A 25648-nucleotide genomic window follows, 5' to 3' on the forward strand; every position below is an offset into this window, starting at 1 on the left:
GGGCTATTGCGTGGGTGGAGGGAGGTTTGGGGTTATTTGTCCCTGAATTCAGGTTTCTCGAGCTGATCTGTGACACTCGTGGTGACATGGTGGAGAGGCTGACGCAGCAGAGAGGCCGATGCTGCAAAAACCACCCCAAAAAAATCCTCTCTCCCACCCTCACGCCAGAAACCCCCAGTTCGGTGACCGCCACCCCTAAAAATGGATTTCTGAAAGAAAAAAAGGTCCACAGGAAGCTCCACCAACTTCTTTTTCTCAATATTTAATCCTTTACGCTAGAAACCTGGCTGCTGGGTGACGGGTGAGCGGGCCTGGGGCAACAATGTGCCCTTTTCCACAAAAAGTACTAATTTTTGAGGCAAAACGGGCAGCCTTGAGGGTTTGCTGCAACCCAGGGCAGCTCCAAACCCGCATCTCCTTTTGTTAAAAAAAAAAAGGTTTAAAAATGATAAAAAGCAAAGGCAGGCAAACCACCCGCTGGCTGATAGCGCCATTAAGGCTTAATTACGATAGTGAAGCTGCGATTTAAACTGATTAAACGCCACAGGGGTTGTTGGGGTGGGTTTTGAGCACCCACCCCCACCCCCTGGGATGCTCCCCCGCACCCTGGTGCCTTTGGCACCCCAACCTGGCGTTGGGGTGAATTAACCTGATTTAGGTGAATTAACCTGATTTAGGGGCGCCCCTTCGCTCCAGCCTGGTGGTGAAAACCAAGGGGAAAAGTATAAAAAATGGGAGGATGTTTCAGCAGGGTAGGGGGACAGCCCCGACTGTTAGAAGAATAATTAAGAAAAATTAAAATAGGACGTTCAGCCTAAGGAAGACGCTTTGTTGTCAAAACTTGAGACCTTAAGACGACCGTTTTTAGCGATTATTAATAAGTGATTTAATAGTATCTGTTTAATAGAGACAGGCTGGGGAGATGTGGATGAATTAATCTGTATTTAAAGTTTATTTTCAGGGAAGTCTGGGGATTATGGAGCTCTATGGATGTTCGGATGCTCCGTGGGGCTGCTGCCCGCCACGGGGCACCTCGGGGAGAGGCGATGCCCCACGGGGTTGCTCCGTGGGGCCGATACCCCAATACCGGGGGGGGTGTCTCTGGTAAGGGGGGGTCCCTGGCCCTGATCCCCCCCCTCTTTTCCAAGGCAGGTGGGGGAACCCAGGCGTCCGGCGCGGCACCATACCCGGCTGCACCCCCAGCACCCTATAGGCACCTATGCATCCACTCCCCCCAACATCCTATAAGGACTCGGACATCCAGACTCCCCCCCTCCCAGCAACCTATAGGGATGCAGACCTCCCCCCTAGCACCCTATAAGGACGGAGACGCCCTCTTCCTCCACCCCAACAATCTATAAGGAACCCCCCCCTGCATCCTATAGGCACCTATGCATCCACTCCCCCCAACATCCTATAAGCACCCAGACATCCGGGCTCCCCCAGCACCCTATAAGGACACACACCCCTCCCAGCACCCTATAGGCACCTATGCATCCACCCTCCCCAACATCCTATAGGGACCCAGACATTCAGGCTCCTCCAGCACCCTATAGGGACCCCCCACACATTCCCTATGGCCCCCCCCCCACCCAAGGCCTGCGGGCCCCGCCCCCGCCTGGCCGCGCATGCGCAGCCCGCCCCCCCCCGCGGGGAAAGACGCAGGCGTCCTCTCGCCCTCTCCCTCTCCGCGCAGGCGCGGCCACGCCCCCTTCGCACCGCGCAGGCGCGGCCCCGCCCCTCCCGCCCGGCAGACGGGCGGCGGAGCGGCGCGGAGCGGAGCGCGGAGCCCAGCGCAGCCGGGGAGCCGGGATGGAGGCGCCGCCCGCTCCCCCCGCCGTACCGCCCGCTCCCTGCAGCGCGGCCCGCAGCCTGCAGGACGAGCTGACGTGCCCGGTGTGCCTGGAGTACTTCAACGACCCGGTGCTGGTGGCCGAGTGCGGTCATAACTTCTGCCGCGCCTGCGTGACCCAGTGCTGGGAGGACTCGGCGCGGCGGCTTTGCTGCCCGCAGTGCCGGGAGCCGGTACCGCAACGGCTTTTCCGCCCTAACCGTTCTCTCGGTAACATCGTCCACATCGTCCGTCAGCTGGGGCTGCCGCCGGGTCCCGCTGAACCGCCGCCGGGGCCTCCCGCCCCCGCCCCGCCTCTGCCCGCTGCTGCTCCGCCTGGCCCGCCGGGGCCGCCGCGCTGCCCCCGCCACGGCGAACCGTTGCGGCTCTATTGCGTGCAGGATCGCCGCGCCGTCTGCGTCGTCTGCCACCTTTCCCGGGAGCACCGCACCCACACCGTGCTGCCCGCCGAGGAGGCGGCCCACGCCGCAGAGGTCAGTGGCGGAGGGGAGTGCGCGGCGGTAGGGAAACCCCAGGGGCGGCAGGGAGCTGGGTGCGCTAAGGACCCCCCTATTTGGGGGGAGGATGCAGTAGGCAGCCCCCCTCCCGGGGGCGGCAATGCACCCGGAGCCCACGTCAGGTGCGGTAGCTCCCCCCCCCCGCCCTCGGGAGGGAGAGTGCTGGGGAGCTCCCCCGGGATGATGGGGTACAATGAAGACACCCCCTGGGGAACCCTTCTCGGGTGCAGGAGACCACCCCCAAGGATGGAGGACCCTTTCTGCAAAGGGAGAGCACCAGGGACACCCTCTATCTCGAACTGGGGGTGCAATAAGGACACCCCACGGGGTGGGAGTGCACCGGGGAACCCCCTCCCCACGGGAGGCAATGCATCTTGGGTGCAGTAGGGACCCCCCCTCTCCTTTGTACCCACTGGAGACCCACTGCTCCCAGGGTGTAAGGTGCGATAGGGAACACCCCCCTGATGTGTATCCCCCATTCAGATGTGCCTGAGGTGCAGTGAGGATAGTGGGCCCCCCCAGGGTGTGGGGTGCAGAATGGGGCCTCTCTGGGGACCCCCTTCCAAGGTGGGTGCTCCTCCATACAGTGGGGCAGGATGCGGGGTGCAATAGGGACTCTCCCAAACGGGGACACCCTGAGGTGGGGGCTGACCCTATGCAGGACCGGGGAATGTCCCCGGTGCAAAATAGAACTGGGTTTAACTGGGAAGATACTGGGGGGGGGGCGTCTGCCAGTTTGGTTTCCTGTGTGAAATAACACTGAGCTGGTATGTGAATCCCTGGGGTCACCTTTGTGCGGGTGTGAGTGTGCAAAACACCATCAAACACCCCAAAATCCTCAGCTTCCACTTCCCTGGGCAGAAATGCCCTGGAGTGAGCACAGAGCCTGGCTCCTGCGGGGGGTGGGGGGGTGGGGGGAAGCTTATTTTTTTAGCACCGAGCACAATCTGGGACTAAAGTGGAGCAGGAATCCCCCAGGAGTGACTTTTTCCACCCCCCTCAAAAAAAAAAAGCCAGCACAGGGCAATTGAGCAACGTGACGCAGAGCGAATACGGAGCCCGGCCTCCGGCAGCATTCGATCTCCACTGTGGCAATGAAGGGGAGACCCGCACGTTGCAATGTGTGGAAATAATCATTAATTAATAATTAAGAGGCGTGTGAGTGTGGCAGCCTGACCCCGAGCAGCCAGGCCTCGTTTCTCCGGCGGGGTGGAGGAAAACCAAGATGCCGGACGGGGAGCGGATGTTTACTGCGCAGCGGCGGCTGGAGGAGGAGGAGGAGGGTGGCACCGGCGCAGCCGGGGCGAGCGCGATGGATCGGGGAAGGGGATTGCGTGATCGCTAACCACTGCATATTAATTCTTGCAATTATCGGTGTCGAGGCAGGTGGCACCGAAGGCTTTTATACTGAATTTTGTACTGAAATTGCTGCGGGTCCCCGGTTGCGCCATCCTTGCCGTCTTCGGTGGCTGTGGTTGCTCTCGGTGGGAAGCTGGAGCTCGAGTTGGCATCACCCCCCCCCCCCAAATTTGGGATCTTGTCCTTTTTTAGGACTGCGGCCTCTTTAGGCAGGTCTGCCGTTGAACGCTGCTCAGGCTGTTGCTCTCTTGGGGTTTTTTTCCCTCGTTAATTTGCTTTTATGCATTTTTAACAACCGGTTGTTGCCCCTTGGGGGCTGCTTGCAACCTGTGCCCCCTTTTTTCCGATCTTGGCTTTTATCTCCCGCTTAAATTCTGCATTATGATGAGGCGTGCGGTAGCAAGCACCGGTTTGCACAGCCGGTTAACAACAGCAAAACCTCTGTAGCTTTACGTTTTATTTATAAAAGATCTGTCGTTGCTTGCTCCCAAAAGCCCTGCTGCTTTTTGTTTGGTGTTGCTAGGAGCCTCTCCTTCGGAGGTCAAATGACTTAAACGAGGGCGGGCGTGACGGTTTCCAGTAATAAGCTGTTAATAAACTTAACGAGCAGCCCGGAGGCGGCCGGCCTCTCCATCTCGATGGGGTGCAGGCAGATGTCGGGGTGCCTCGGCTGGTCTCCCCGGCTCGCGGTGGGGCTGGGATGTGAAAGCCGATGCCGAGAGGTGCCGAGGCGGAAGGGGTTTTCACGTGGGTGGGACTTGGTGGTTTGCGTTTGCAGCTGCGCTCTTATAGGGAGCTAAAAATTGGCTCTAATTTTTTTTGTTTTACCTTGCTGCCCTTTATTCCTCCGCCTGCACCTGACTCCAAACTGCTCAGGCTGTTTTAAGGGACAGTTTTTGGGCTGGTTGGGGAAAGTTTCTGGCTTTCTTGGCATGCCTGAAACTAAGGGTTGAGGATAACAGGGCAGGGGAGGACACGGTGCAGTGATGGCCTCACCTCTTTTTGGGTTCATGGTGTTCTCCAGCTTAAAAAGATAAACACAGTTGATGAAATTGGAGGGAATCCCCCACCATTCCTTTCCTCCGTATTCCTGATCCCAAATAGGAAGGATTCCCAACAGATCTCCTCTTTCTCCTTCCAGGAGGTGCCACAGGAGCATTTGAGCTCCCTGAGGAAAGGGCGTGAAGAAGCCAAGGCTGAGAGGGAGAGGCAGAGCGAAGACCTGCTGGTGAGTGCCTGGTTTCCCCAAAACCCCCCCCGGCCGCGGGGATGTCGGTCTCACCTGCGTTTCCCCTCTGGGTTTTGCAGAAGCAGACAGAAGTGGAGAGGCAGAAGATTGTGGCTGAGTGCAAGGAGCTCCGGGGCTTCCTGGAGGAGAAGGAGCAGCTCCTGCTGTCCCGTCTGGAGGAGCTAGACAGAGACATTGTCAAGAGGAGAGATGAGAGCGTCTCCCGGCTCTCCGAGGAAATTGCCCAGCTCGATAAGCTGCTGAGCGAGCAGGGAGGAGAGAATGGCCCAGGAAACCAGTCTGGGCAGGTGAGACTCCTGGGATGGGTCCTCCCAGCCCGGAGGTTATGGTATAGCAGGGTGTAAAACCTGGGAGAGCTTGAGATTGGGATCCCTGGGGATAAAAATCCATTTACGGGGACCGCAGGGTGCTGACGTGCTGCTGGGGGGCAGCTCAGGTCCATTAACTCTCCATCTATGAGTCAGGAGTTTTGACTTGCTGCCGGACTGCTTTTTCAGGTGGGAACCCAAGTTTTAGCGCAGCTTTTGAGGGGGTAAAATTGGCCCTTGTAGTAGTGAAGCTGCTTGGGCTCCTTCTGATACCAAGAACTAAGAAATACCCAAACAGACCTTGGTTTGTGTCATTCCCATCGTCGCTGTGAGCCCTGAATCCTCGTGGTTTTGGTAGCTTGATGGCAATCATGATTTTTCTTAATGTCTTTAAAAAAGAAGCGTGGGGTTTTTTTTTTCCCCTCACCCACGCTAAAAAAGAAAAAGGGGAAGAAAAAAACCCATAATTATAAACTAATTCTGCCATCTCCCTGAGTCCAACTGCGCTCTGCTTTGGAAACAGCTGCTGAGAGCTGATCCCCTCAGCAAAGCAGCCGTGGGGCCAGTCTTGGGGAGGATTTCGGAGGCTGTGAGGTAGAAGAGAGACTTGTACTGATTAGCTTCTTGATTTTTTTTTTGTTTTTTTTTTTTTTTACTCTCTCTCCAGGGTGTTGCCCCGGCTGGAAGCAGGTGAGTGAACCTGAGCCCTTGCTGGGTTAACTGGGAGGCTCGCGCCGGAGGCAGAGCCGGTGTCGCGAGGGCGTACGCCCCGTCCAGCTTCCCCCCCCCACCCGCCTTGTGGTTCTCGCCCACACCCGGGTGTTACCTTTGAGGCAAACCCAAACCTTCGCGAAGGGGGTTTGCGGCAGGTGGGTTGCGGCAGGGTTTCGGCGTCCTTCCAGAGGAAACCGCGGGGTAACTCGGTTGGTGAGGGACCAAACCCACACCATCAGGACCAGTATCAAAAGCTGGATCAGGCTGCTCAGGTCTGAGCCCCAGCCAAGGCGTGGAGATCCCCCCCCCACACCTCTTTATCTCGGTGGTCTCCTGTGCACCTCGTAGCCCCAAAACTGGACCCAGTCCTCAGGTGTGGCCTCACAAGCGCTGAGAGAGGGAGAATAATCCAACACCAAACCTCTTCAGTACCAGGGCAGGTTTCTTTCCTGCTTCTAGTTTGGAGATTTTATTTTTTTCCGGAAGGAACCTAATATTTATTTCTCCTCCCCAGCTTTGAGAGCTGGATGTTTTGCAAGCCGGAGGCTGGCTTCACGGAGCTGGAGAAGAAACTCAAGAGCTTTTCCCAGAAGAGTGCAGTGCTGAAAGAGGTCTTGCTGGAGTTCAAGGGTGAGTGCTGAAAAAGGTTTTCTTTAAAAATTGGTGCCTCCTAACCCCTACGTTTAATTCAATTTAAAAGATGAAATTCGACTTAAAAGATGAAATTCAACTTAAAAGCTGATTTGGTTTGAGCTCTGCTCTTGTTTCTCCCTTGGGCTTGTTGGGAGAACTCTTTATTGTTTGAGCATCTGCTCATCAAAAATAAAAAGCCCTGCTTGCTTGAAAAGCAGCACATTTCCCTTGGATTTCCGTGGAAGTCTGACGTGGCCGTATGCGGTTGTTCCCATGGCTGGTGGCTGGCCATAAGGCGGGGAGGAGGTTGCAGTCCCCAGGGACTCCCCGTGCATGAAAGGATCTAAATTTCTTTCTTTTCTTCCCCCAGAGAACCTCCGGTTCGAGCTGGAGAACGACACAGGTGAGCACAGTTTGGTTTTGGGAGTCTGACCTTCATTTTTACAAGGCTTAATTTGGGAGTTTCAGCTTTCCTGGGGGGGTAGCTCGGCGATAAGACCTTCAAGCTAGCCTTGAGGTCAGGAGAGGAGAAAATTATTGCTGGTGCTGCCAAGGGAAGGGGGGGAAAAAAAATGATCCAGCTGCCGGGAGAGTCCACAGAAGGCGGATTTGTTAGGAAACTGTGGGGTTAAGAGGACTCTCCAGAAGCTGATCCGCTCTCCCCGGCGCGAGGAGACCTTTGGCCCCGCTGGTGGGTGTTGATTTAGCTCCGAGATGGACTTTGCAACCTTTGCGTTCGCTGCTGGTAGTTCAGGGCCGTGGCTGGGCTCTGCCTCCTTGGCGGGGCGCAGGATAGACCCGTCTTGCTTTCAGCAGCCTCCGATGCTCCCCTCTCACAGTCGATTTCAGGCTGTGCAGCCCTAGTTCCTGACAGTCCCCCGAGGACAAGAGCAGCCCTTAAACACGAGGATATTTGTGCTCATTCCTCTCTGGCACTTGGCAGTGACTTAAAAAAAAAAAAAAAATGGTGTTTCTGCCTAGAAATTTCTATTCCAGAGGAAGGAGGTGTCTCGGATGGGGCAGGCTGCTGGGTGTGCAGCAGAGATCTGGCTGTTTCTCCGCTTTAATTAGAAAGCGGAGCCTGGTCTTTGTTCCCCTGCGGCTCTTTACGTGCTTAAACCTTTTGGAGGTGACTTGCCTGGTGTCGTCCTCGTTTGGGGCAGAGACAACGAATCCCCTTGGAGGGTGGCTCCGACGAGGGTGGGAGAAGGGTCCTTCGCTTGCAGACGCTCACGTCCACGTTTCCCTCCTCCCAGGTGATCTCTCTCTGGATCCGGACACTGCCAACCCCTACCTGGTGCTGTCGGAAGACAAGAGGAGCGTGCGCCTCAGGAGTGCTCCCCAGGAGCTGCCGGCGAACCCCAAGAGATTCGATTACTCCTTCTGCGTGCTGGCGGCGGAGGGTTTCATAGCTGGGAGGCATTACTGGGAGGTGGAGGTGGGAGATGGAGAGAGCTGGGTCCTGGGGGCGGCCCGCGAGTCGGTGCGGAGGAAGGAGAAAATCGACTTTGCTCCGGAGGAGGGGATCTGGGCGGTGGGGTTGAACTGGAAGGGGAAGAATTGGGATCAGTATCAGGCATTCACTTCCCCGGAGACGCCCCTGTCCCTGTGCGAGAGGCCCAGGAAGATCGGGGTGTACCTGGACTACGAAGGCGGGTGGGTGGCGTTTTACAACGCCGATAACATGGCTCCCATCTTCACCTTCACGGCCGCTTTTACCGAAAAAATCTTTCCTTTCTTCTGGCTCTTCTATGTGGGCTCCTCGCTCTCCCTTTGCAATTGACCCGTCCAGTTTCTTTAACTCTCCCCAAGGTGACCTGCAAGTAGTGCCCGTTCCTGTCCCCTTTTTTCCCCTTGCTTTCAGACAAAGGACCCCGAAACTCACGATTGTCCCTTGTTCAGCTTTGGGGTTAACTTTTTCTTGTTGCATTTAAAAGTTTTGGGTCTCTTTTTACCCTGAAAACCTTCCTCTGGGGCATCAGCCGTTGAGGGTGGCTGCTTAAATAGCCTCTACGTGGGGTTATTCCCCCCCCTCTCGCCTGCTGTATAAGCAACCCCATATATTTGTTTTGTTTTATTTGAAGTTGGCTGCCCCATGTAAACAGGGATGTAACCAGGGAGAAAAGCTACCTTAGGGATTTATCGCATCCTGCATTGATCCGTAGCCAAAACCGCCTGCTTTTGTGCACCCCGGGAAGCTCTCGAAGGCTAGAAAACCTGCGCGAGGAGGAGAGGTACCGTACCCAACCCCTTGATTTCTGACACTGTTGCTCTGCAGGTCACCTTTTAGCTTTCCCCACCCCATCCTCGCTTTCCTTTCCTCCTTGGGGAAAGGGCCGAGCCCGTCTTCTCGCTGCCGCTAGCGCTAAGAGAGCAAAACCCCCGCCATCTCCCTCACCGCTTTCCCCCCACCCCGTTAACGCTGAGCGTCCGTAGGGTCGGAGGAGAGCCGAGCGCTGGGAGCCGCAGCCCCGGGGATGGAGGCAGTGGGAGGGGGGTGAAGGGGAGATGGATGCTTTTGGGTCAAGCCAAAAGCTGGCAGGGGCGTAGCTGTAGGGAGAGCCGTGGACGTGCCGCAAACCTGGAGTCTCTCGGGCGCGCAGATTTTTTTGGGGGGGGATTGGCTTTGTGGATGTGGGTAGCTCCCGATGGAAAGCCAGGCCGTGTCGTGGGGAAGGAGGGGGAAGCCTTGTTTTAGGTGTGATCTCGCGCGTGCTTATAAACCCCTGCCCGCCCTCGTGTGATCCCGCGATGCTGTTATGTCTCTTTGCCCTGTCACTCTGTTTAGTGGGGAAATAAAAGTTGCTGTGCAAAAAAAAAAAAAAACAACAAAAAAACAACAAAAAAAACCCCAAAAACCCTAAAAAAAGAAAAAAACCCAACAATCTGATGTTTGTCTGTGCCGGCTGCGGAAGGAAAAGCCGCTCTCCAGAGACAGGCTTGGTCCCGCAGCGATGCTGCTGCTGCTGAGCCACCCTCTCCGAGGTGACCAGAGCTGGGGACACCTCTCCTTGTCCCCAACCCGCTCGGGGGGGCTCGGCAGAGTTTTGGGGTCTCTGCGGAGGATCCAGGGGTGGGATGGGTTCATCCAGCGAGGGGTGCAGCTGAGGAGGGCTGAGCAATACCCCCCCCCCCAACCCCACCAGCCAAGAAACACCCCAAACTTTGAGCCCCCCAAAATGGCCCTGGCTCAGAGCCTCTGGCTACCTATAATTTTAAATGAAATTTTCAATTTAAATTGACTTCTTTAAATGCCCAAAGAAGAGGCTTTAAGATCCTCCGCACCCTTTCCTTGCATATATATATATTTTAACTCTTTAGTCAGAAAGCGTTGAGGCAATAGCTCCGTTTTCTTTGAGAGCTGCTAGAAAAGGGAAAGGAATAAAACAACATGTAAAGCCTTTAAAATAAACCCTGGGAGGGGCAGAAAAGGGGAGAGAAGGACCCTGGTTTTGGGGGAGCAATGTTAGGGGCTTGCATGGTGAAATGGGGGGGTCCTCATTGCTCCCCATGGCCCTGCCAGTGCCCAGCACCTGGCAGCATCAAGCCCTTTTTTGGGGTGGAAAAAATATCCGTTTTTGGGGTGGAAAAAATATCCGTTTTTGGGGTGGAAAAAATATCCGTTTTTGGGGTGGAAAAAATATCCTTTTTTGGGGTGGAAAAAATATCCTTTTTTGGGGTGGAAAAAATATCCTTTTTTGGGGTGGAAAAAATATCCTTTTTTGGGGTGGAAAAAATATCCTTTTTTGGGGTGGAAAAAATATCCCTTTTTGGGGGTGGGCAGAAGCCCCTCTGTGAGGGGACGGAGCCCGTCTGCACGCAAGCATCAACCACGTCCGCACGGGGAAGGAGCGGGTGGATGGGGGGTGCCGCTGCCCTGTGTCGGGGGGAAATTGAGGTGCCTGTTTCCCCCTCCCCAGCCCAGGAAATCCCCCCAATTTCTGCTCCGAGAAGGAAAATACCGAGCAGCAGGAAAGCAGATGCCCCCGAGACAGGATATCGCGGAGCATCTCTGCACCATCACTGACCCTGCTATTTATCCCTGGTCTGGGAGCTCTCACAGGGCCCTCACACCCCTGTTTTTTGGGTCAATTCCTTCGTAATCAGTTTATCTAAGCCGATAGCCGGTGGCTACGGGGCGGGCGCTCCGACTCATCCCCCTCGGCAGCTGGGTTGTTGCAGCCAGAAACAAAAAGCTGTGGATTTGAATCACAGTGGGAAAAAAACCCCACTTCTGACACCCATCTTCTCCCCCGAAATGTGCTTTTTTCCCCCCCCCCAAGTGCTATTTGAGGGCGCAGCCTGACTTACAATTCCTACAGCCAGCCCCATTTTGTGTCCCCGATTCCCACAGCCGCTCCGGCGAGCTCCGTCCTCCCTGCAGCCCCTTTATCTGTGTCAAAATCATCTTCTAGCCTACGCTTGCAGGGTTGTGGTTTGGTTTTTTTTTCCCCTGCTAAACCCTGTTGAGCTGGCGACGTTCAAGGCTGCGTAAATATTACAATCCTTTCCAAAAAGCCTCAATAAAAGGCCAAGTGGGGTTTAGAGAACTTGGAAAACCATCACCGGATCAAATAATGCCCGTTTCCGAGGCCAAAACCGGTACAGCCTCGATCCCCTCCACCTACCATTGACTTCCCGACATAAATCGTCCTTTTTTTTATCGTGCTAAATACAGACAACCTTTGGACTGGGTGTTGAGGCAGGCTGCACCCATGGAAATCTCACTTTTCTACCTCTATTTTTCATAGAAACTGAGCGCCGAGGCGGCCGGCGCAAGCGGGGAAACCCACTTTTACACAAAATAAGTCTTTATTGAGGATCCTGCTGAGGACTTTGGCAACCTCACGCTCCCCCCCTCGCAGCGAGGGAGCCGGGCAAGAGGCTCTCTGCCTGTGGCAACGCTGCTGCGAGCTCGAGGAAAGCCCGGGATTTGGCGGAGAAGCTGGGATTTCCCCCGGGAAGCGCCGGTCTTTGCCTGTCCCTTGTATTTTTGGCACCTGGACACGGTTCCGCCATGCGCCGCGGGGTCCAGCACCGTTCCACCTTGCCCCATCGGTCCTCCCATCCTGCTCTCTGGTCCCTCCTGCGGCCAAGAACTGGAGGATGAGTCCTGCTACGACCCAACGCCGTCTATCACCCGGCCTCGGGGCGCACCCGGATCCCCCCGATATTCAGCCGAGGCTGCGCTGAGAGGTGGGGTCTTCTCCGCTTCACCACCGCTCACCAGGGTGTCCCCAAGCCCCGGCATCTCCAGGGGCTCCACGGCCAACGCTCCGGGTGCCTCCGGCTGCTCCAGCCCTGCCCGCATCCCTGCGCTAAAGTTGGGCGGTGGGGATGGCACCGTCTGCCGCTGACCCCCCTCGGCTTGGGGGGGTCCGCCGGGCACTTCGGGGTGACTTTTGCTTTTGTGGGCAGTGACGTTGTCTTTCTTCTCGAACTTCTTGCCGCAGATGTCGCAGGAGAACTGGTAGAAGGAGTCGGCGTCGTGTTTCTTCATGTGCCAGTTCAGGGAGGCTTTCTGGCGGCAGGTGAAGCCGCAGATCTCGCACCTGGGAGAAAACAGGACGGGATTCAATGTAAAAGAATTAAAAAAAAAAAAAAAAAAAGGTATTACAAGGGATTAAGCGCGAGGGAGAACCGGCCCCGCCTCATCTTGATGCTGTAATTTTACACGGGCTTAGCAAAGCCACCGCCCTGCACCGCTGCCTTAGCTCTGCGCGGCTTCAGCACACCCTCCAGGCAAGTAAATTCGTTAAGTCCCAGCTCATTAAGCTTTTCCAAATCAAGCCCACGCTCTGAAGCTGATCCTGAAGCTGCTGGATCAGAGCGCAGCCAGCCCCGGGGCGGGGGGGGCAGAAACCTTTAGGCAAAACAAAAATAACAGCAAGTCCTGCGGCTACCCACAGCGAGAAACTTTGCTCTCCCACCCACGCACCGAGAAGCTAAATTTGGGTTGAAAAGCGACAGGGAGAAACCCTGATGCCAACCGGGGAGTCAGCGGTCGCGTTGGGGGGGCTGGTACTTACTGCAGGGGTTTCTCCCCTGTGTGGATGCGCCTGTGGATGATCAAGTTGCTGCTGGTACGAAAGGAACGGGCGCAGAACTCGCAGATGTAGTCCCGCTTGTCTGTGGGGCAGAAGAAAAAAGGATTAGGGGCTGATGCAGCCTGGAAGAGCAGTCAGGGGGCTTTCAGGATGTGTTTTAGGAGGCAGGATGCTCTCCCAGCACGGAGGTGATAAATTGACGGTAGATTTGGGAGCGGAAAGCATTTGGTGCTGTAACATCTACCAGGGATGCGAATGTGAATGGTGAGGACGTGGGTACGGTCAGCTGGAGCCCAGCAGAGGTGGGACCAGCGCAGGAAAGGAGGTATAGGGAGGTATATATCTGTGTAGGGTACGCGTGCCGAGGTGGCCAACTCACCGCTGTGCAGTTTCTCGTGCTCCTTGAGGTGCTTCTTGAAGTTGAAGGACTTGCCGCAGCTGGGCTCCGAGCAAGTGAAGGTCTTCTGGTGGACGTGCTGGTACTTCTTGTGGTGCTGCCGTTTTGGGGAGAAAAAGAGGGAGTAAGAAGAGGAGGAGGTCAGCGCTGAGACGCTGCGCTTGGAGGAAACCCAAGGGCATCTTCCAGCAGCAACGTCCCCCCCGTTTCGCTCCCTGAAGCGCGTGGTGGGACTTCAAACGACCTCAGCCACTCCGAGCTGCTGCTGGGCCAACAAGTCCCACGTTATCCAGCTTCGGAAAGCCACGGGCAATTCAGGTTGCCCAATTCCAGCTCTAGGACAACAGCCAAGGTACCCAAAACGGAGCTTGGACAGGCAAAACCCGACCCAACGGGTGGGTCACTCTTCTGGTGGCCCCAGAAGAGCCTGGGAGCGGGAGGGACGCTCGCGCCCAGCTCGGCTGCACCTCCCGGGCCATGAGAGATGGATTTAAGCGCAACGGTTGCCCCCAGCCCTCACGTTCAGGTACTGGCGGTTGGAGAAGATCTTGCCGCAGCCTTCGAAGTCGCACAGGAGGATCTCGCGCTTTGCCGCCTTCCTGCAGGAGAGAGGGTGGAAAAACCATCGTCGGTGAGGAAGAGCAGGGAGGAGAGCCGAAAAAGCTGTGGCTTTTGGATTTGGCACCCCGCTAGGTCCTCCTCACCCATCTTAGCCAGCCGTCAAAAGCTTAATTTAAGCAAATAAAGCCCTTCAGAAGGCTCCTGTCGGAGCAAACGTTGCTCGCCAAGGGTGTCCCACCACGGAAGGGCTGAGCGTCACCTTCTCGTTTTCCCGAGGGGCTGGGAAACGGCGCGGCAGCTTCCCCTTCCCCACCGCCCCCAGGTACCTGATCCTCTTCGGGCCGATCTGGGCCACGTCCTCGTCGCACGGCTGCGCTCGCCTCTTGCAGCTGCAGTGGGAAAGAAGGGTCTCGAGTGAGGTTTTTGTCCCCTCTCTTCGTCCCCAAGCACAAAGCCGAGAAGCTGCGGTCCTCCAACCTCGCAGCTGATGGGTTTCCAAGCAAACCCTACGCTAAAACCATCCGCTGGGCGACCATTTCTCTTTTATTTCTTCCATTTTGGGAATTCACTCCAATATTTCTCCCCGTCGGAGCAGGAAACGATGTTAACAAATGCACAGACATTATAAATAGGAATATATTCTTTATTACTCATTACAAAAGATCTTTCACATGGTTTTGGATATGTCCCAGGACATCTAAGATTGCTGTCAACCTCACGCCAGCCTCGTTTGATCTATAATTTATCCGCAGCTCCGTGGAAACAGCAGCTATTTTGGGCTGACATCCTGAAATTAAAGAAAGATACGTTAAAAAAAAAAAACAGGCGTCCTTTTGTGGGGAGGAGAAATAAAGAGATCGTTAATAGACGACGATGCCAAACCACATCCTCAGCACGGAATAAAAATAGGGGCTGGGCATCTTTGTCCACAATCTCCTAAAAAGGTTTTCTTAGCTCACGATGGCATTACCTTTGGGAAGCGAGAAGAGGATGAACACACCGAAGTCTGGAGGCGCTCGCTTTTGCTCATAAAATAGTCTTTTATTTCCGTTCTTCCGGTTGCTGCAACAAAAGAGGGGGAAAAAAATTAATCAAACGCTTGTAAATATGATCTCTGTTATCAAACGCTTGTAAATATGATCTCTGTAACTAAGCTCAGCCTTAAAAAGGGCAGCAGCGACTTAAAGTTTAGGCAGGGCTTTGGAGAGGGGGCTAAAAGCTCCAAGATCGCACTGGTTGCCCAAGAAAGTCAACGGCCGCTTTCATCAGCCACTTCTGCAAATCTCCAGTGGTCCTTAGGTGCATCTCTTGGAGGTCCGAACCGGGATTTTGAACGGAAAGCGTGCAGGACCCAAAAAAATGCCAGAGGGATGTGAAAAATCCCTCTTGGAATTCCCTTTTGGCCTTAACAAGGACTCCCTAGAGCTAACCCCAACCTTTCCACTCTCGAATTTAAGAGCCTGGTGTCCCCCGGTGCTACGGGACCAGCGGTGGGCAGGGAGAGGAGAAAAGCAAACGCCAGATTTACCTTTGTTTTCCTTTGCTGGGTCTCCAGGAGGACGTTCGCTCTTCCAGCGAGGCGGTTTCAGAGCTGCAAGGAGACGGGAAGGGTGTTTAGCACCGAAAAGAAGCGGCGATACCATTTCAAAGTGAAAAGCAAATTAATAAAAGCCTTAACGGAGCAGCACGATACTTACGCGGTGAGTTTTGGGGCGTGCGTTTTGCTGCCGGTCCCGTCTTTCGTAGGAAACACGAAGGCAAGATGCGTTACAAGGCGGTGTTACGCGGTCACTCTGGCTAACTCCAACGAAAAAGGGGGTTTTAACGCCCTCGTCGTGTTAAAAGCGTAAGAAAATCCAGCAAGGTGACATCTCCTTGTGCGTCAGACCCAAGAGGCAGCGCATGGACCATCCTCTTGTTTCAGCATCGAGACCAACCTCTACTTAATAGTCTTGCATGAAGACGCAGCAAATAATTGAGTGATGATTTGAGCTTATTTAGAACAGGAAAGTGAATCTGGAGCCCACGGGGCTGGGAAGGAAAGATTAAAACCTAACCCTCAGCCTCAAACAGGCGGTGGCAAAGAGCGCTTGCATATTAAATAATCGTGGTCGTTATCAAGCTGTCCCTTGACCAACGCTCGAGGTGCCGTCGCTACTCGCATCTCCCCATGGGCTTGAGCTGCTGGGCAATATAGCTGGGCCATATAGAGCTGCTCTGGCTGCTGGAGAAGCCCCATATCTATAGGTGGAGACCGCAGTCTGTGCTTATGCGGGGGGTGGAGGGGTGGGACGTACGGATTTTTTGCTGCTGCAACCTCCAGGCTGCTCAGAGGCTTCAACGCCCACCACGGTGGTGGTTTAAGGGGTCTTCGTCCCCCTCCGGGGGCAACCCCTGCCCCAGCAGCACGTCCTTGCTCCCCAACGACCCAGGACCGGCTCCACGAGAGACACGGTGGACGACACGAAGACTCGTTAAGCCCCCCTCGTAGCGAGATCGACGTGCCAGACCCTCCCCTTTGCAAGCTCCAACACTCAACGAGGCCAAGCAACGCAGCGCTGCCCTGCGGACGACGGATTAAACCCCCCTGGGGACACGCGGCTCTCACCCTGCCCGGAGCTCAGGGTTTGAGAATCATTTATTGTTGGGTTGGACGGTTTCCATCTGGTTTCTCATCACGGAAAGCAGCATCATCTCCAACAAGCCCCAAAACGCTGGTTCAGTGGCCACGGAGAGATGGATGCTCCAAGACAGGCAGCCCGATGCCCGTCCCCAGCGTCACCACATCGACGCGGCCGTCACGACTCACCTGACTCGTCCAACCTTCTCCTCCGATGGGCTGGAGCTGGTCAGGCTCGGCTCATGCAGGGGTTGCTCCTCCTTTACGGGTTTCTTCCGGGCTTTGGTCTGGCTTTGTCGTCGCTGAGGCTCAGAGTCACTGGGGGAGAAGACAGACACGGGATAGGCAAGATGGTTTAGAGGGTTGGGTGTGGTAGGACGTGGTCGGACATTGGTTGGACGTGGTCGGACATGGCAAAGACCCTCACTCAGGCAGAGAAACAGTGAAAGAAGGTGCCTCCCCAAAAGTCTGCGCCCTTTTGAGCTCAGAAACAACTTATTTAGGATATAAGGACGTTATTCCCATCTCCTCCTTTGCCTTGCTACAGCTGACAAGAGGGTGGCAGAGATGTGAGGTCTGAAACCCTCCCAGTGTGATACCCGTCTGGACTGGGACAGCGTGACTGGGAACCTGTGGACTGGCTCTCGTGTGGTCCCAGTCCATGGGCTCCTTCCCAGCGATCCTCACCTGTCCAGAGATGGGTGGTAGTTCTCATCGCGCAGATCATCGGTGTAGGTGAGGTCATCGTCCTCAGCAAAGTCCTCATCTTCCTCTTCCTCCTCTTCTTCTTGGGGCTCAGCCCCCTGCTCCGCTTTCTCCTCCGGGATGGGCGCGCTGCAGGAACGCAACGATCAAAGTCAGCTCTGCCGCAACGGGTTTTATCATGGAAGGTCTTCGTTAAAACATTGGCTGCCCGTTGGAGAACTCAAGGGATGAGATGGAAGGGTCCAAACTTGACCTTCAGCTCCAGAGAGCCCAGTTATACACTGAGAGAAGACTCATGCATGCCACCACTCACCTCCCGTGATCTTTTGCCATGGTCCCCTTCTCCACCGGCACTTGGGGAGCTGCAAGGAGATGACAGGAGTTGTGGTAAGTTGAAGCGCGGCTGGTCGAGCCGGGATGTTGGGAGAGGCAGAGGAGGGAGGAGGAGGATGGGGAGTGGATCCAGCAGCAGGGTTGGGAAGCCTGCAGGTGTTGGAAAGGTCCTGCGTGGTGCCATCCCACCGACCAGGAGAAATGAGGGCCAAGTTACTCCAAAATATTCTACTGGAAGAAGCTCAACCTCTTCTCAAGAACCTACTACAGGGAAAAAAGATGATTTTTCTCCCCGATTTTCAGTCTGGATAAACAACAAGAGCTGTGGCTCTTGGAAACTGTTGAAAGCTGCATCTGTGTGGGCTCAGCGAGGTCTTCTGCTCAACGCCTGTGATGAACCTGGGGTCTCCCAGCTCGGCTTTTCCAGGGGAAGGACAGGATGGAGAAGGTACGGGCTTGTGGTAGGAACAAGCCTGGTGGGAGACTCCTCTCTCTGATTTTCTAGCAAAGCCCCAGAGATTTGTTTTAGATGATGGTGCTGCCATCTCAGGAGCAAGAGGGAGGCAACAGGGTTGGGGGAACATCCGATGCCAGTGGGAAAGTGGTTGATGTGCCTCTGGGACTGGGAGAAGGGCTGAAGATGGGGAATCAAGAGGTCAACAGGGAAATGAGGATGGTGAAGGGGACACAGAGGAGCTCACCTGCGTTGCCATCATCACCATCATCGCTTCCAGCTCCCGGCTCTTCCCTCCGGTCCCCAACACCGACGGGTGACTGAGCCGCTCCCTCCAGTTCGGCTTCGCCCTTCCCGGAGCCGGACTCGGCGGCCAGCCCGGCTTGCCGGAGCGAGCGCCGGCGGCCGGTGACCGGCGAGGAGCTGCACCCCGAGTCCCCTCGTTGTTCCTCTCCATGGTGGCTGGTTGTGGGGGTACAGTCCCCCACCGCCCCGGGGACACCCCAGGAGAAGCTGTGCCCGGCCACGCACTCCCACACCAGCTGGGACGTGCTGCCTGGGGCCGGGGGCTTCACGTCGGGGACGAAACCGCACTCTTGGCCGTGACCGTGGGACAGGACGACCAGGCGCTGCAGGGCATCGGCATGGAGAAGGTTGGGCTCCAGCTCGCCTGGTGAAAGCACAAAAAACCAGACAAATCGGTTAAAACCGGCTCCAAACTTCGGTTTTTCGGTTGTTCTCCGTGACGTAAAACCAGCGTGGGGCGGGTGGGATGTCCGCAAGGCTCTCCCTCCACTTTCCCCACCATCTCGTGCAGGATCTGATGTTTCCACCATATTAAGAGCTCCCCTTTTTTAGGAATCCCCCAAAACCTCAAATAGCTCCCCCCCCAAAAAAAAAAAGAGCTGGGGATGCCAACAACCCCAACGATTCGCCTCCTGCTCGGGGCGGGGTGAGCATCTCCAGCACCCAAGCACTCAACGCAACAGGAATCTTCTTTCTTCGCCATAAACCTCTTTTGGACCCAAAATAATTGAGAATTTGGGGTGGGGGGCGCCTACCTGGGCTCCAGACGCAGTCGTGGGAGCTGTACCTGCGGTGGGAAGAGGGAGAGTGAGCGAGCTTCAACCTTCCTTTTCCCCATCCCAAGGGTTTTTAAGGGGTTTTTAAGGGTTTTACAGCGCTCCCCCACCCCCTACTGACCTGTCGAGGAGGAACTGGGCCAACTGGGAGTGCAGGGCGAAGCCAAGCTGCTCCTTGAGGCGGCACCAGCGCTCCAGGTGCCCCCCGATGCGGATGCGGCACTTGCTGCGGCGGGCGTCCAGCTCCCGTCGCTTCTGTCGTCGGATGCAATCGGGGGCCCGCTGCCGGCCGGGGCGGCCCGGCTCCATGGGGGGGGTCTGGGATGGGGCGGGGGACATGGGGACAGTCAGGGGGGACATGGGGACACGGGAGGGGGATTTAGGGGTGGTCCAGTTCCATGGGGGGGAGTCAAGTGGGGACATGGGTGGGGGACATGGAGATGGCCCAGCTCCATGGGGGGGACATGGGGGTGGTCTGGCTCCATGGGGGGGTCAGGGGGGTGCTGGGGGGACACGGGGACATGGGGGGGCGGACACATGGGGATAGCCCAGCTCCATGGGGAGGGGCCTGGGGGGTCAAGGGGGGACACAGGGACATGGGAGGGGGGATACAGGGGTGGCCCGGCTCCAGGGGAGTCACAAGGATATGGGAGGGTGCTAAGGGGGGGGTCAGGGGGGACACAGGGACATGGGAGGGGGACGTGGGGCTGGCCCGGCTCCATGGGGGGTGACAGGGGACGTGGGGGGGACACAGGGGTGGCCCGGCACCATAGGGGGGGCCAGGGTGGGCAGGCCAGGGGAAGGGGGGGTGGCCATGCTGCCCCCCCCCCACAGGGCCTTGCTGCCCCTGCCCCCAGGCCTGCTGAAGCCCCGCCTCCCCCTCTAGTCCCCGCCCCCACGTCTTGGCTCCGCCCCTCCGAACCCCCAGAGCGCGCCGCGCCCTGCTCTTGGCCCCGCCCACACGCCACAGCCACGCCTACGCTTGGCCCCGCCCCTCCGCAACCCCGCCCTTTCGACTGGCTCCTCCCACTCCTCTGCAAACCCCGCCCCTTCTCTCCCTAACCCCGCCTCCCGCCTTCCCGCCATTTCTCCCCCGAGGCCCCTCCCGCCCCTCATGGCCCCCCCTACCCCCCCCCCGCCGCAGCCCCGTTCCCGCCGCCGGGCCTTAAAGCGGGCCTTGCGGCGGGGAAGGGAAAGCCAACGGGAAGAGAAGGGCCGAGGCTCCGGTGCGCTGCCCCGTTCCCCGCCGCAGCCGTCCCGCCCGCCGGCGAACCTCCTCCGCCGGGCCGCGCTCCATCTCAACCCGAGGTGGCCCCACCCCGGGGCCGTGCCCCCTTTAAGAGCCAAAGGATCCCCCCCCCCCCCATCGCTCACACTGCTCAGGGACCGGGACAAGATGGCGGACGGCCCGCCTCCGCTTCTCCGCCGCGGCGCATGCGCGCTGCGTCGCTCCCGCCCTCCAGAGCGCGCCGGGAAATGGAGTCCCTCGCGCGAGGGCTGACGGGAGTTGTAGTCCTGGGCGCGGTGCATCACGGGCACCTCAGCCATGGGCCCCGGCGGGGGCGGCACACGAAGCCCCTCGGGGTCCCCTCGGTCCCCCCCCTCCCAGAGGCGAAGCCCCCGGGACCCCCCCAGACCCCTCCATGGACACCCATCGCTGCCCGTCCTCCGCGGGAAAAGCCTGCAAAGCCGAGCTTAACTCCTGCTGGGACAAGGTGGAGAGGAGCGGAACCTGCTCACGGTCAGCAAAAGGAGCGGAGAAGACGCCATCGAGCTTATCTGAGGTTTGGCCCGGGCTCCTTCGCCGTTAGAGGAGATGTTTGGGGAGCAAGGCCTGCAGGAAAAGAAATGCGATCGGGTTTTAAGGAGATAAAGATGAGGCAGCTGCCAAATCTGGTCAGGGTCGATCCTGAGGGAGGTGGTGGGGGGAACGGCCCCCTCAGGCAGCGGGAAGCTGCCTCCCTCAGCCTCGTGCTTGGGGGCGGGGGGAAGAAAAGAGCGCAGCGATCAATCACTGGGAGACGGCGAATCACGTAGAGGGGTTTCCAAAAGGCCGTCGCCCCTCTCTCTCAGATTGGCTGTCTGCCCCGCCACTCCTCGCTCTTTGCGCGCTGATTGGCCGGAGCGGTAGACGGGCTGCGCGAGGCTTTTTAAAGGCGGCCGTCGTCGCTCGTTTCTCTCGGGCGCTGGGAGGGCAGCGGGAGCGGCCGGCGGTGGCCGGACCCCCTCCCCCCTCCCCCCATCCCCCTGTGAGGCGGTGGCGGAGCTCGGGGAGGGCCGTAGCGCAGGTAGGGACCTGCCGTCGGCTGTGCTCGGGCTCGGTGTGGCGGAGCTGTGGTGAAGGGAGCCTGGTGGGGTGACGCTCCCCGTGTCCCCCCGTTTCCCGCCTTCCTCTGGGGCCGGTGAGGGGGCGGCTGCTTGTGGTCTCCTTCCCGCCGTCCCCTCAGCAGGTGTCGGGGGGTGCGTGCTCGGAAAGCACCTCTTCCTCAGCAGCTGTGGCTGGGTTTGGTTTCCCTCTGCAGGACAGAAGGCGTCCTGTGGAGGCTTTCCTTTCCTTGCCCTTCAGTATGGGAGCTGCTGAGGGGCCCCAGCCCATAAACCGATAGGGATTAGGGCATATTGTGTCGGTGACCCACTTGGCAGCTAGCACTGCTGCCTGGACCTCTCCCAGCCCAGGACCTCTCCCAGCTTGGGCTCGGCGTGGCAGGGCTCCGCGGCTCCTTGTGGCCCCGTAGGGCAGCGGTGGGTTCTTGGGAGGGCCTCGTCCCGCCTGGGCTTTCCCGGGCGGTGGGTTCTCCTTCAGGACCCCTCTCTCTGCGGGCGTTGGTGCTTCCTTGTCCCGGCGGTTGTTACCGGGCGGGGTCACTTCTGCTTTTGCTGTCAGGAAGCCAGCCTCTTGTTCATAAACAACCAAAAACAATCGGTTATGCAAGCACTTAAAGGCACCGGACTGGAAGCGCAGGCAGGGCAGGGGCTGCTTTGCAGAAGCCCACAGAAGCACCCCTGGGGTGAATAGTCCTGTCCCCTTGTGCAAGGGGACCCTGCTTTGCAACTGTGCTGTGCCAGCAGCTGGCAGTTTCTAGGCAGTGGAATTTGCCTATGTGGCACAAGGAGCTTGTGCTTCAGCAGCTGTAGTGAGTTTTGGTTTCAGTTTTGACCGATGGGGCTGGGTGTGCCGGGTGTGCACAGATAAGTCTGGAAAAAAATATAAATTGGAGGCTTGTGTTGTTCCTCCCTTTTCTGACTTCAGTGTTTCTGCTAAGCACCCCGTGGGAAGCTTTGCTCGGGCCCCCTTCATCCCATCCCCCCCACAAGTGGGTTTGCAGCCCCTCGTTGGCTCCAAAGGCTCAAGGTCTCCCCCCTGCCCCAGCCTGGGGCTGCTGGTGGTGGTGTCCGGCAGCTGTGATGAGCGGAGAAGGGCTCAGCAGACGTCTTGGGGGGACCCTGGACCCCCTGTTCCCATGCCTGGGCCCTCGCTGGTGGGGGGCTGAGTGGTGGGAAGGGGGATGCTCCCGGCCCTTTGGGCCTGTCTGGGAAGGGTGCGTGCAGGGTGGTGGGGAGGGTGCTGGCTGTGCTGGGGGTCCCTGGGCTCGCTGACGCTGTGTTTGTCTCCCCAGGTGCGGGGGACAGGCTGCAGCGTCCCAGGGGGAGCAGGGAGAAGACTGTGCTAGCATCGCCTTCCCGAGCCTGGGCGTCAGCGCAGGGCCATGGCTGATATTTTAAATCAAGCCCGACAGCTGTCAGGCAACAGAATTCAATGTCCCAATCTATTGTGTTCTCCTGTTCTCTGCAATCTCCCGTTTCGATGCAAAGAGCTGCGGAGCTTAAACTGCATGCATGCCTGGCTTTGCCAGCAGTGCTGATGCCTTGGGTGCAAGATCCTGCTTGTGGCAAGCAAAGAGATTCCAGTTTTCAGTGTGCCATGGGAGAAGGGAAGAAGAACGGATTCTGCTCCAGTGACAGGAATGTGGAGGAGCCTCTGGCTCCCTGGGACGGAGGGATATCCCCCCACCCGGAGGTGCCTGGGGATACAGACAAAAGGACCCACAGAAGACTTCTGGGTGAGTGCAGGGCCACCCCTGTGGCCTGTAGGGAGGGGACAGCATCCCTGTAGCAGTGTCACCCCCGAGGACTGGGGCTGGCAAGCGTGAGGCTTTTTCCAGCTGTCTGGAAAGGCCTCGTCTTCTGCTTGGTCTGTAGCAGGCATCCCCCTTCCCCCCAAATCTTTGGCAGCTCTCCTGCTGCTGGTTGTCCCCCCACGTCTGCGGCACGAGAGCCTTGTCCCTGATCTCTGTGACTGTCCCTTGGGTTTCTTGCTGCCAGCTGCGCATGTGCGGGGGGAGAAGGGGCGGGGGGGTCCCTCCCGCGTTCCCTGGGCAGCTTGTGCTGGGGGTGGCGGGGACATGAGGGCCGTGCCTGCTCTGGGACAGCACCGTCCTCACTGCCGGTGGTGTTTTCCTCCTCCAGGCAAGCTGTGCCGGGTCCTTCCGGTGTGCGTCGTGGTGCTGGCTGTGCTGGTGGCTCTGGTCCTGGCTTTGGCGGCGGTTGTTGCTGTGCTCTCAGGTAAGGGAGGAGCGGCTGCTCCATCCGGCCCCTCAGCGCGGAGCCGTGTGTGCCACCGGCAGCCCAGCGCGCGCGGTGCCGGGCTGGATGCGGCCCCTTCCCCCGCGGGCTGGGGCAGGCGTTGGTGTGCGAGGCCGAGGCTGGTGGGGGGAGCGTGGTGGGGCCAGACCCTGTGCCGGGGGGTCGTGGGGAGGAGCAGGGACCCCCCCACCCGTGCCGTGGGGCAGGCTGTGCCTGCTCCCTGTAGGTCCCTGCAGCAGCTTGGGGGTCCCTGTGGGGAGAGCCCGGGGCTGCCTCCTTCCCTGCCGCAGGGAGCTGTGTCCCCTGGTCCCTGTGGAGCGGAATGCTCTGACCTTCTCCCCTTCCCTCTGCAGCAGCAGGAGGAGATGGAGGGAATCCAGCTCTGCCTGCGGCTCTGGTGCTGGCCTGTCCCGACGGCTGGGTTGGGTACCGCGGGGTCTGCTACTACCTCTCAAAGGAGGAGGGGAGCTGGGAGTGGAGCCAGGAGCAGTGCTCCTCGCGGGGGGCCTCGCTGGCTGTGCTCAGGATGAGCTGGGAAATGGTGTGTGAGGGGCTGTTGTGGCTGCGTGGGGGCTTCTGGGGGGGTTCTGGGTTAGGTGCAGACCCTGGGGTTGGTGCCGGCCAGGCGAGCGGTGCTTGTGGGGACAGAGATGCAGTTCTGGCCTTGGAGGGAGGGAGGCCCGGGTGCGGCGTGGAGCCCAGGGCGCGTCTCCCCATCCACGGTGCTCGGCTGGACCCCGAGCAGGGCAGAGCTGAGGCAGAGCAGGAACAGCAGCGCTGTTCAGAGCTCCTTCAGAAGCTTCTGGAACTTGTTGGAGCAGCCCTTGGGTGGGAGCTGCGGCCATCCCACGGCCGGTGGTAGCGGTGTGGGGCCGGGGCTGCCTGCGAGGCCGTCAGGGAGCAGCGTGGAGCTGGGACAGTGGCGTGGGGCTGGCAGCAGCCCCTGAGTGTTGGCTTCTCTCTTTCCTGCCCAGGAGCTGCTCTCGCGCCTCAAGGGCAACGCCGATTACTGGCTTGGGCTGCGGAGAGAGGGCGAGCGCCTGGAGTGGGTGGATGGCAGCCGCTTCAACGAGACGTGAGTCCCGTGAGGGCCCTGGGGAGACTGGGCTGTGGTGGGCCGGGCAGGGGCCTGGGGGGACGTGTCTGCTGGGAGTCCCCCTTGCAGGGGGACAACCGCTCACCCGACGGTACCAGTGGTGTCTTTCCTTCTCGTTGCAGGTTCCTGGTGTTCGGCCGAGGAGCGTGTGTGTATTTGAACAAGCATGCTGTGGCGAGTGCAAGCTGCTCGCAGCACCGACCGTATATCTGCAGCTCTGATGTTTATCTCCAAGTACCGATGTGACAGAAGTGATGGAGAAAGAACCTTCCCCGCATTGGGGACTCGCAGCTTCACCTCTTCCACCAGCATAGAGTAGTGTAGGGATGCTCTTGCCTCAGCTTGCCAGTCCGGGTTGCTCCTGGTCTCAGCGACAACTCTGCCAGGTCTCGGGGAGATGAACCTGCGGGAAGGGGAGACGTTGTGGAAGCTGACTGGTGGCTGCCTGGACTGGGAGCTTGGGTTGGGTATGGGTTTCTTTCTCCTTCTGGGACCACCCCAGGACTCTTGCTGTCTCACATGCATACATACCTGCTTTTGCACCGAGGCAATGGAGCTCGAGCAGCCGCGTACCAGATGAGATGGGTGCCAAAAGCGCAGGGGAGATCCCTGGCCCTGTGCAGGGCAGAGGGGACGCAGAGCCGGGGTGTGAATTGGCCCTTATGTGGCACCTGTCAGAGTCGCAGGTGGCGATGCTGTTTTTCTCCTTTTTTTAATTAAAATGTGGTAAAGTACCATGGGTGTCCCTTCTGTTCCGAAGGCGCCTGCTCAAGGCAGCCCTGTCCGTTCCCCTCCTGGCTTTTGGAATGTTGGAATACGCGTGTGTGAGGTGACGGCTGTCTCCCGGCGTCTTCTCCCTCGAGCCGTGGCAGCGTGGGGTGCTGGAGGGGGACAGCTGGAGCTCTCTGCTCTCAGGGGCCCCCCCCAAATCCTGACCCCCTCAAGAAGGTGCTGCTGAAAGCAGCTGTGGGCGTTAGGGTTGAACACAAACAGGGTGGTGGGTGGACAAACCTCGCCGTGTCCCCTGCGAGCACGGTGCCAGTGTGGCTGTGTGGGAGGGCCCCTTCCCAGTGCTCCCAGTCCGTCCGTCCTCAAGCATCCCAGTTAGGGGTTGAGGTGGCAGCGGGGATGGGCGAGGAGTGCTGTTGGCGCAGTCC

The 25648-nt window shown here is 58.2% G+C and overlaps 3 protein-coding genes across 7 annotated transcripts; 2 read left to right on the forward strand and 1 right to left on the reverse strand.

The window, feature by feature from the left end:
• Nucleotides 1-1750: 1750 nt before the first annotated feature.
• LOC142074165 (E3 ubiquitin-protein ligase TRIM7-like) lies at nucleotides 1751-9470 on the forward strand. The gene is made up of 7 exons (XM_075134655.1): nucleotides 1751-2325; nucleotides 4850-4936; nucleotides 5017-5244; nucleotides 5933-5955; nucleotides 6494-6609; nucleotides 6983-7015; nucleotides 7869-9470. The coding sequence occupies exons 1-7, from the start codon at nucleotides 1813-1815 to the stop codon at nucleotides 8393-8395; spliced, it is 1527 nt and encodes a 508-aa protein (XP_074990756.1). The 5' UTR covers nucleotides 1751-1812; the 3' UTR covers nucleotides 8396-9470.
• Nucleotides 9471-10885: 1415 nt separating this feature from the next.
• On the reverse strand, nucleotides 10886-20377 carry ZNF692 (zinc finger protein 692). 2 transcript variants are annotated; one of them, XM_075134636.1, is made up of 12 exons: nucleotides 20186-20377; nucleotides 18933-19129; nucleotides 18791-18822; nucleotides 17977-18399; nucleotides 17256-17304; nucleotides 16925-17071; nucleotides 16427-16555; nucleotides 13944-14006; nucleotides 13577-13655; nucleotides 13039-13153; nucleotides 12642-12741; nucleotides 10886-12164 (listed from the first exon to the last, which is right to left on the reverse strand). In XM_075134636.1, the coding sequence occupies exons 1-12, from the start codon at nucleotides 20357-20359 to the stop codon at nucleotides 11729-11731; spliced, it is 1944 nt and encodes a 647-aa protein (XP_074990737.1). In that variant the 5' UTR covers nucleotides 20360-20377; the 3' UTR covers nucleotides 10886-11728. The 2 variants fall into 2 exon arrangements, with proteins under 2 accessions (XP_074990737.1, XP_074990738.1); XM_075134637.1 differs by lacking the exon at nucleotides 20186-20377 and adding an exon at nucleotides 20085-20172.
• On the forward strand, nucleotides 20343-25226 carry LOC142074185 (uncharacterized). 4 transcript variants are annotated; one of them, XM_075134700.1, is made up of 6 exons: nucleotides 20343-20595; nucleotides 22429-22872; nucleotides 23279-23374; nucleotides 23749-23936; nucleotides 24370-24470; nucleotides 24614-25226. In XM_075134700.1, exons 2-6 carry the CDS (start codon nucleotides 22569-22571, stop codon nucleotides 24735-24737), a joined length of 813 nt encoding a protein of 270 aa, XP_074990801.1. In that variant the 5' UTR covers nucleotides 20343-20595; nucleotides 22429-22568; the 3' UTR covers nucleotides 24738-25226. The 4 variants fall into 4 exon arrangements, with proteins under 4 accessions (XP_074990801.1, XP_074990804.1, XP_074990803.1 ...); XM_075134703.1 differs by lacking the exon at nucleotides 20343-20595 and adding an exon at nucleotides 20962-21099; XM_075134702.1 differs by lacking the exon at nucleotides 20343-20595 and adding an exon at nucleotides 20963-21099 and having other exon boundaries at nucleotides 23752-23936.
• Nucleotides 25227-25648: the final 422 nt, after the last annotated feature.

The sequence above is a fragment of the Calonectris borealis genome, chromosome 33, assembly GCF_964195595.1.
Source record: "Calonectris borealis chromosome 33, bCalBor7.hap1.2, whole genome shotgun sequence".
In the NCBI taxonomy this organism is placed as follows: Eukaryota; Metazoa; Chordata; class Aves; order Procellariiformes; family Procellariidae; genus Calonectris; species Calonectris borealis.

Bases quoted from the DNA above. Each gene is read 5' to 3' on its own strand.
- ZNF692 (XM_075134636.1), bottom strand. From the start codon at position 20,359: ATGGCTGAGGTGCCCGTGATGCACCGCGCCCAGGACTACAACTCCCGT. The intron at 17,072-17,255 runs GTGAGTGGTGGC...GCGTTCCTGCAG, and splicing joins ATGGCAAAAGATCACGGGAG to CGCGCCCATCCCGGAGGAGA. The intron at 13,154-13,576 runs GTGAGGGCTGGG...CCAAAACGGCAG, and splicing joins CCAACCGCCAGTACCTGAAC to CACCACAAGAAGTACCAGCA.
- LOC142074165 (XM_075134655.1), top strand. From the start codon at position 1,813: ATGGAGGCGCCGCCCGCTCCCCCCGCCGTACCGCCCGCTCCCTGCAGC. The intron at 5,956-6,493 runs GTGAGTGAACCT...TCTCCTCCCCAG, and splicing joins GTTGCCCCGGCTGGAAGCAG to CTTTGAGAGCTGGATGTTTT. The intron at 6,610-6,982 runs GTGAGTGCTGAA...TTCTTCCCCCAG, and splicing joins GGTCTTGCTGGAGTTCAAGG to AGAACCTCCGGTTCGAGCTG.
- LOC142074185 (XM_075134700.1), top strand. From the start codon at position 22,569: ATGTCCCAATCTATTGTGTTCTCCTGTTCTCTGCAATCTCCCGTTTCG. The intron at 23,375-23,748 runs GTAAGGGAGGAG...TTCCCTCTGCAG, and splicing joins GGTTGTTGCTGTGCTCTCAG to CAGCAGGAGGAGATGGAGGG. The intron at 23,937-24,369 runs GTGTGTGAGGGG...TTTCCTGCCCAG, and splicing joins TCAGGATGAGCTGGGAAATG to GAGCTGCTCTCGCGCCTCAA.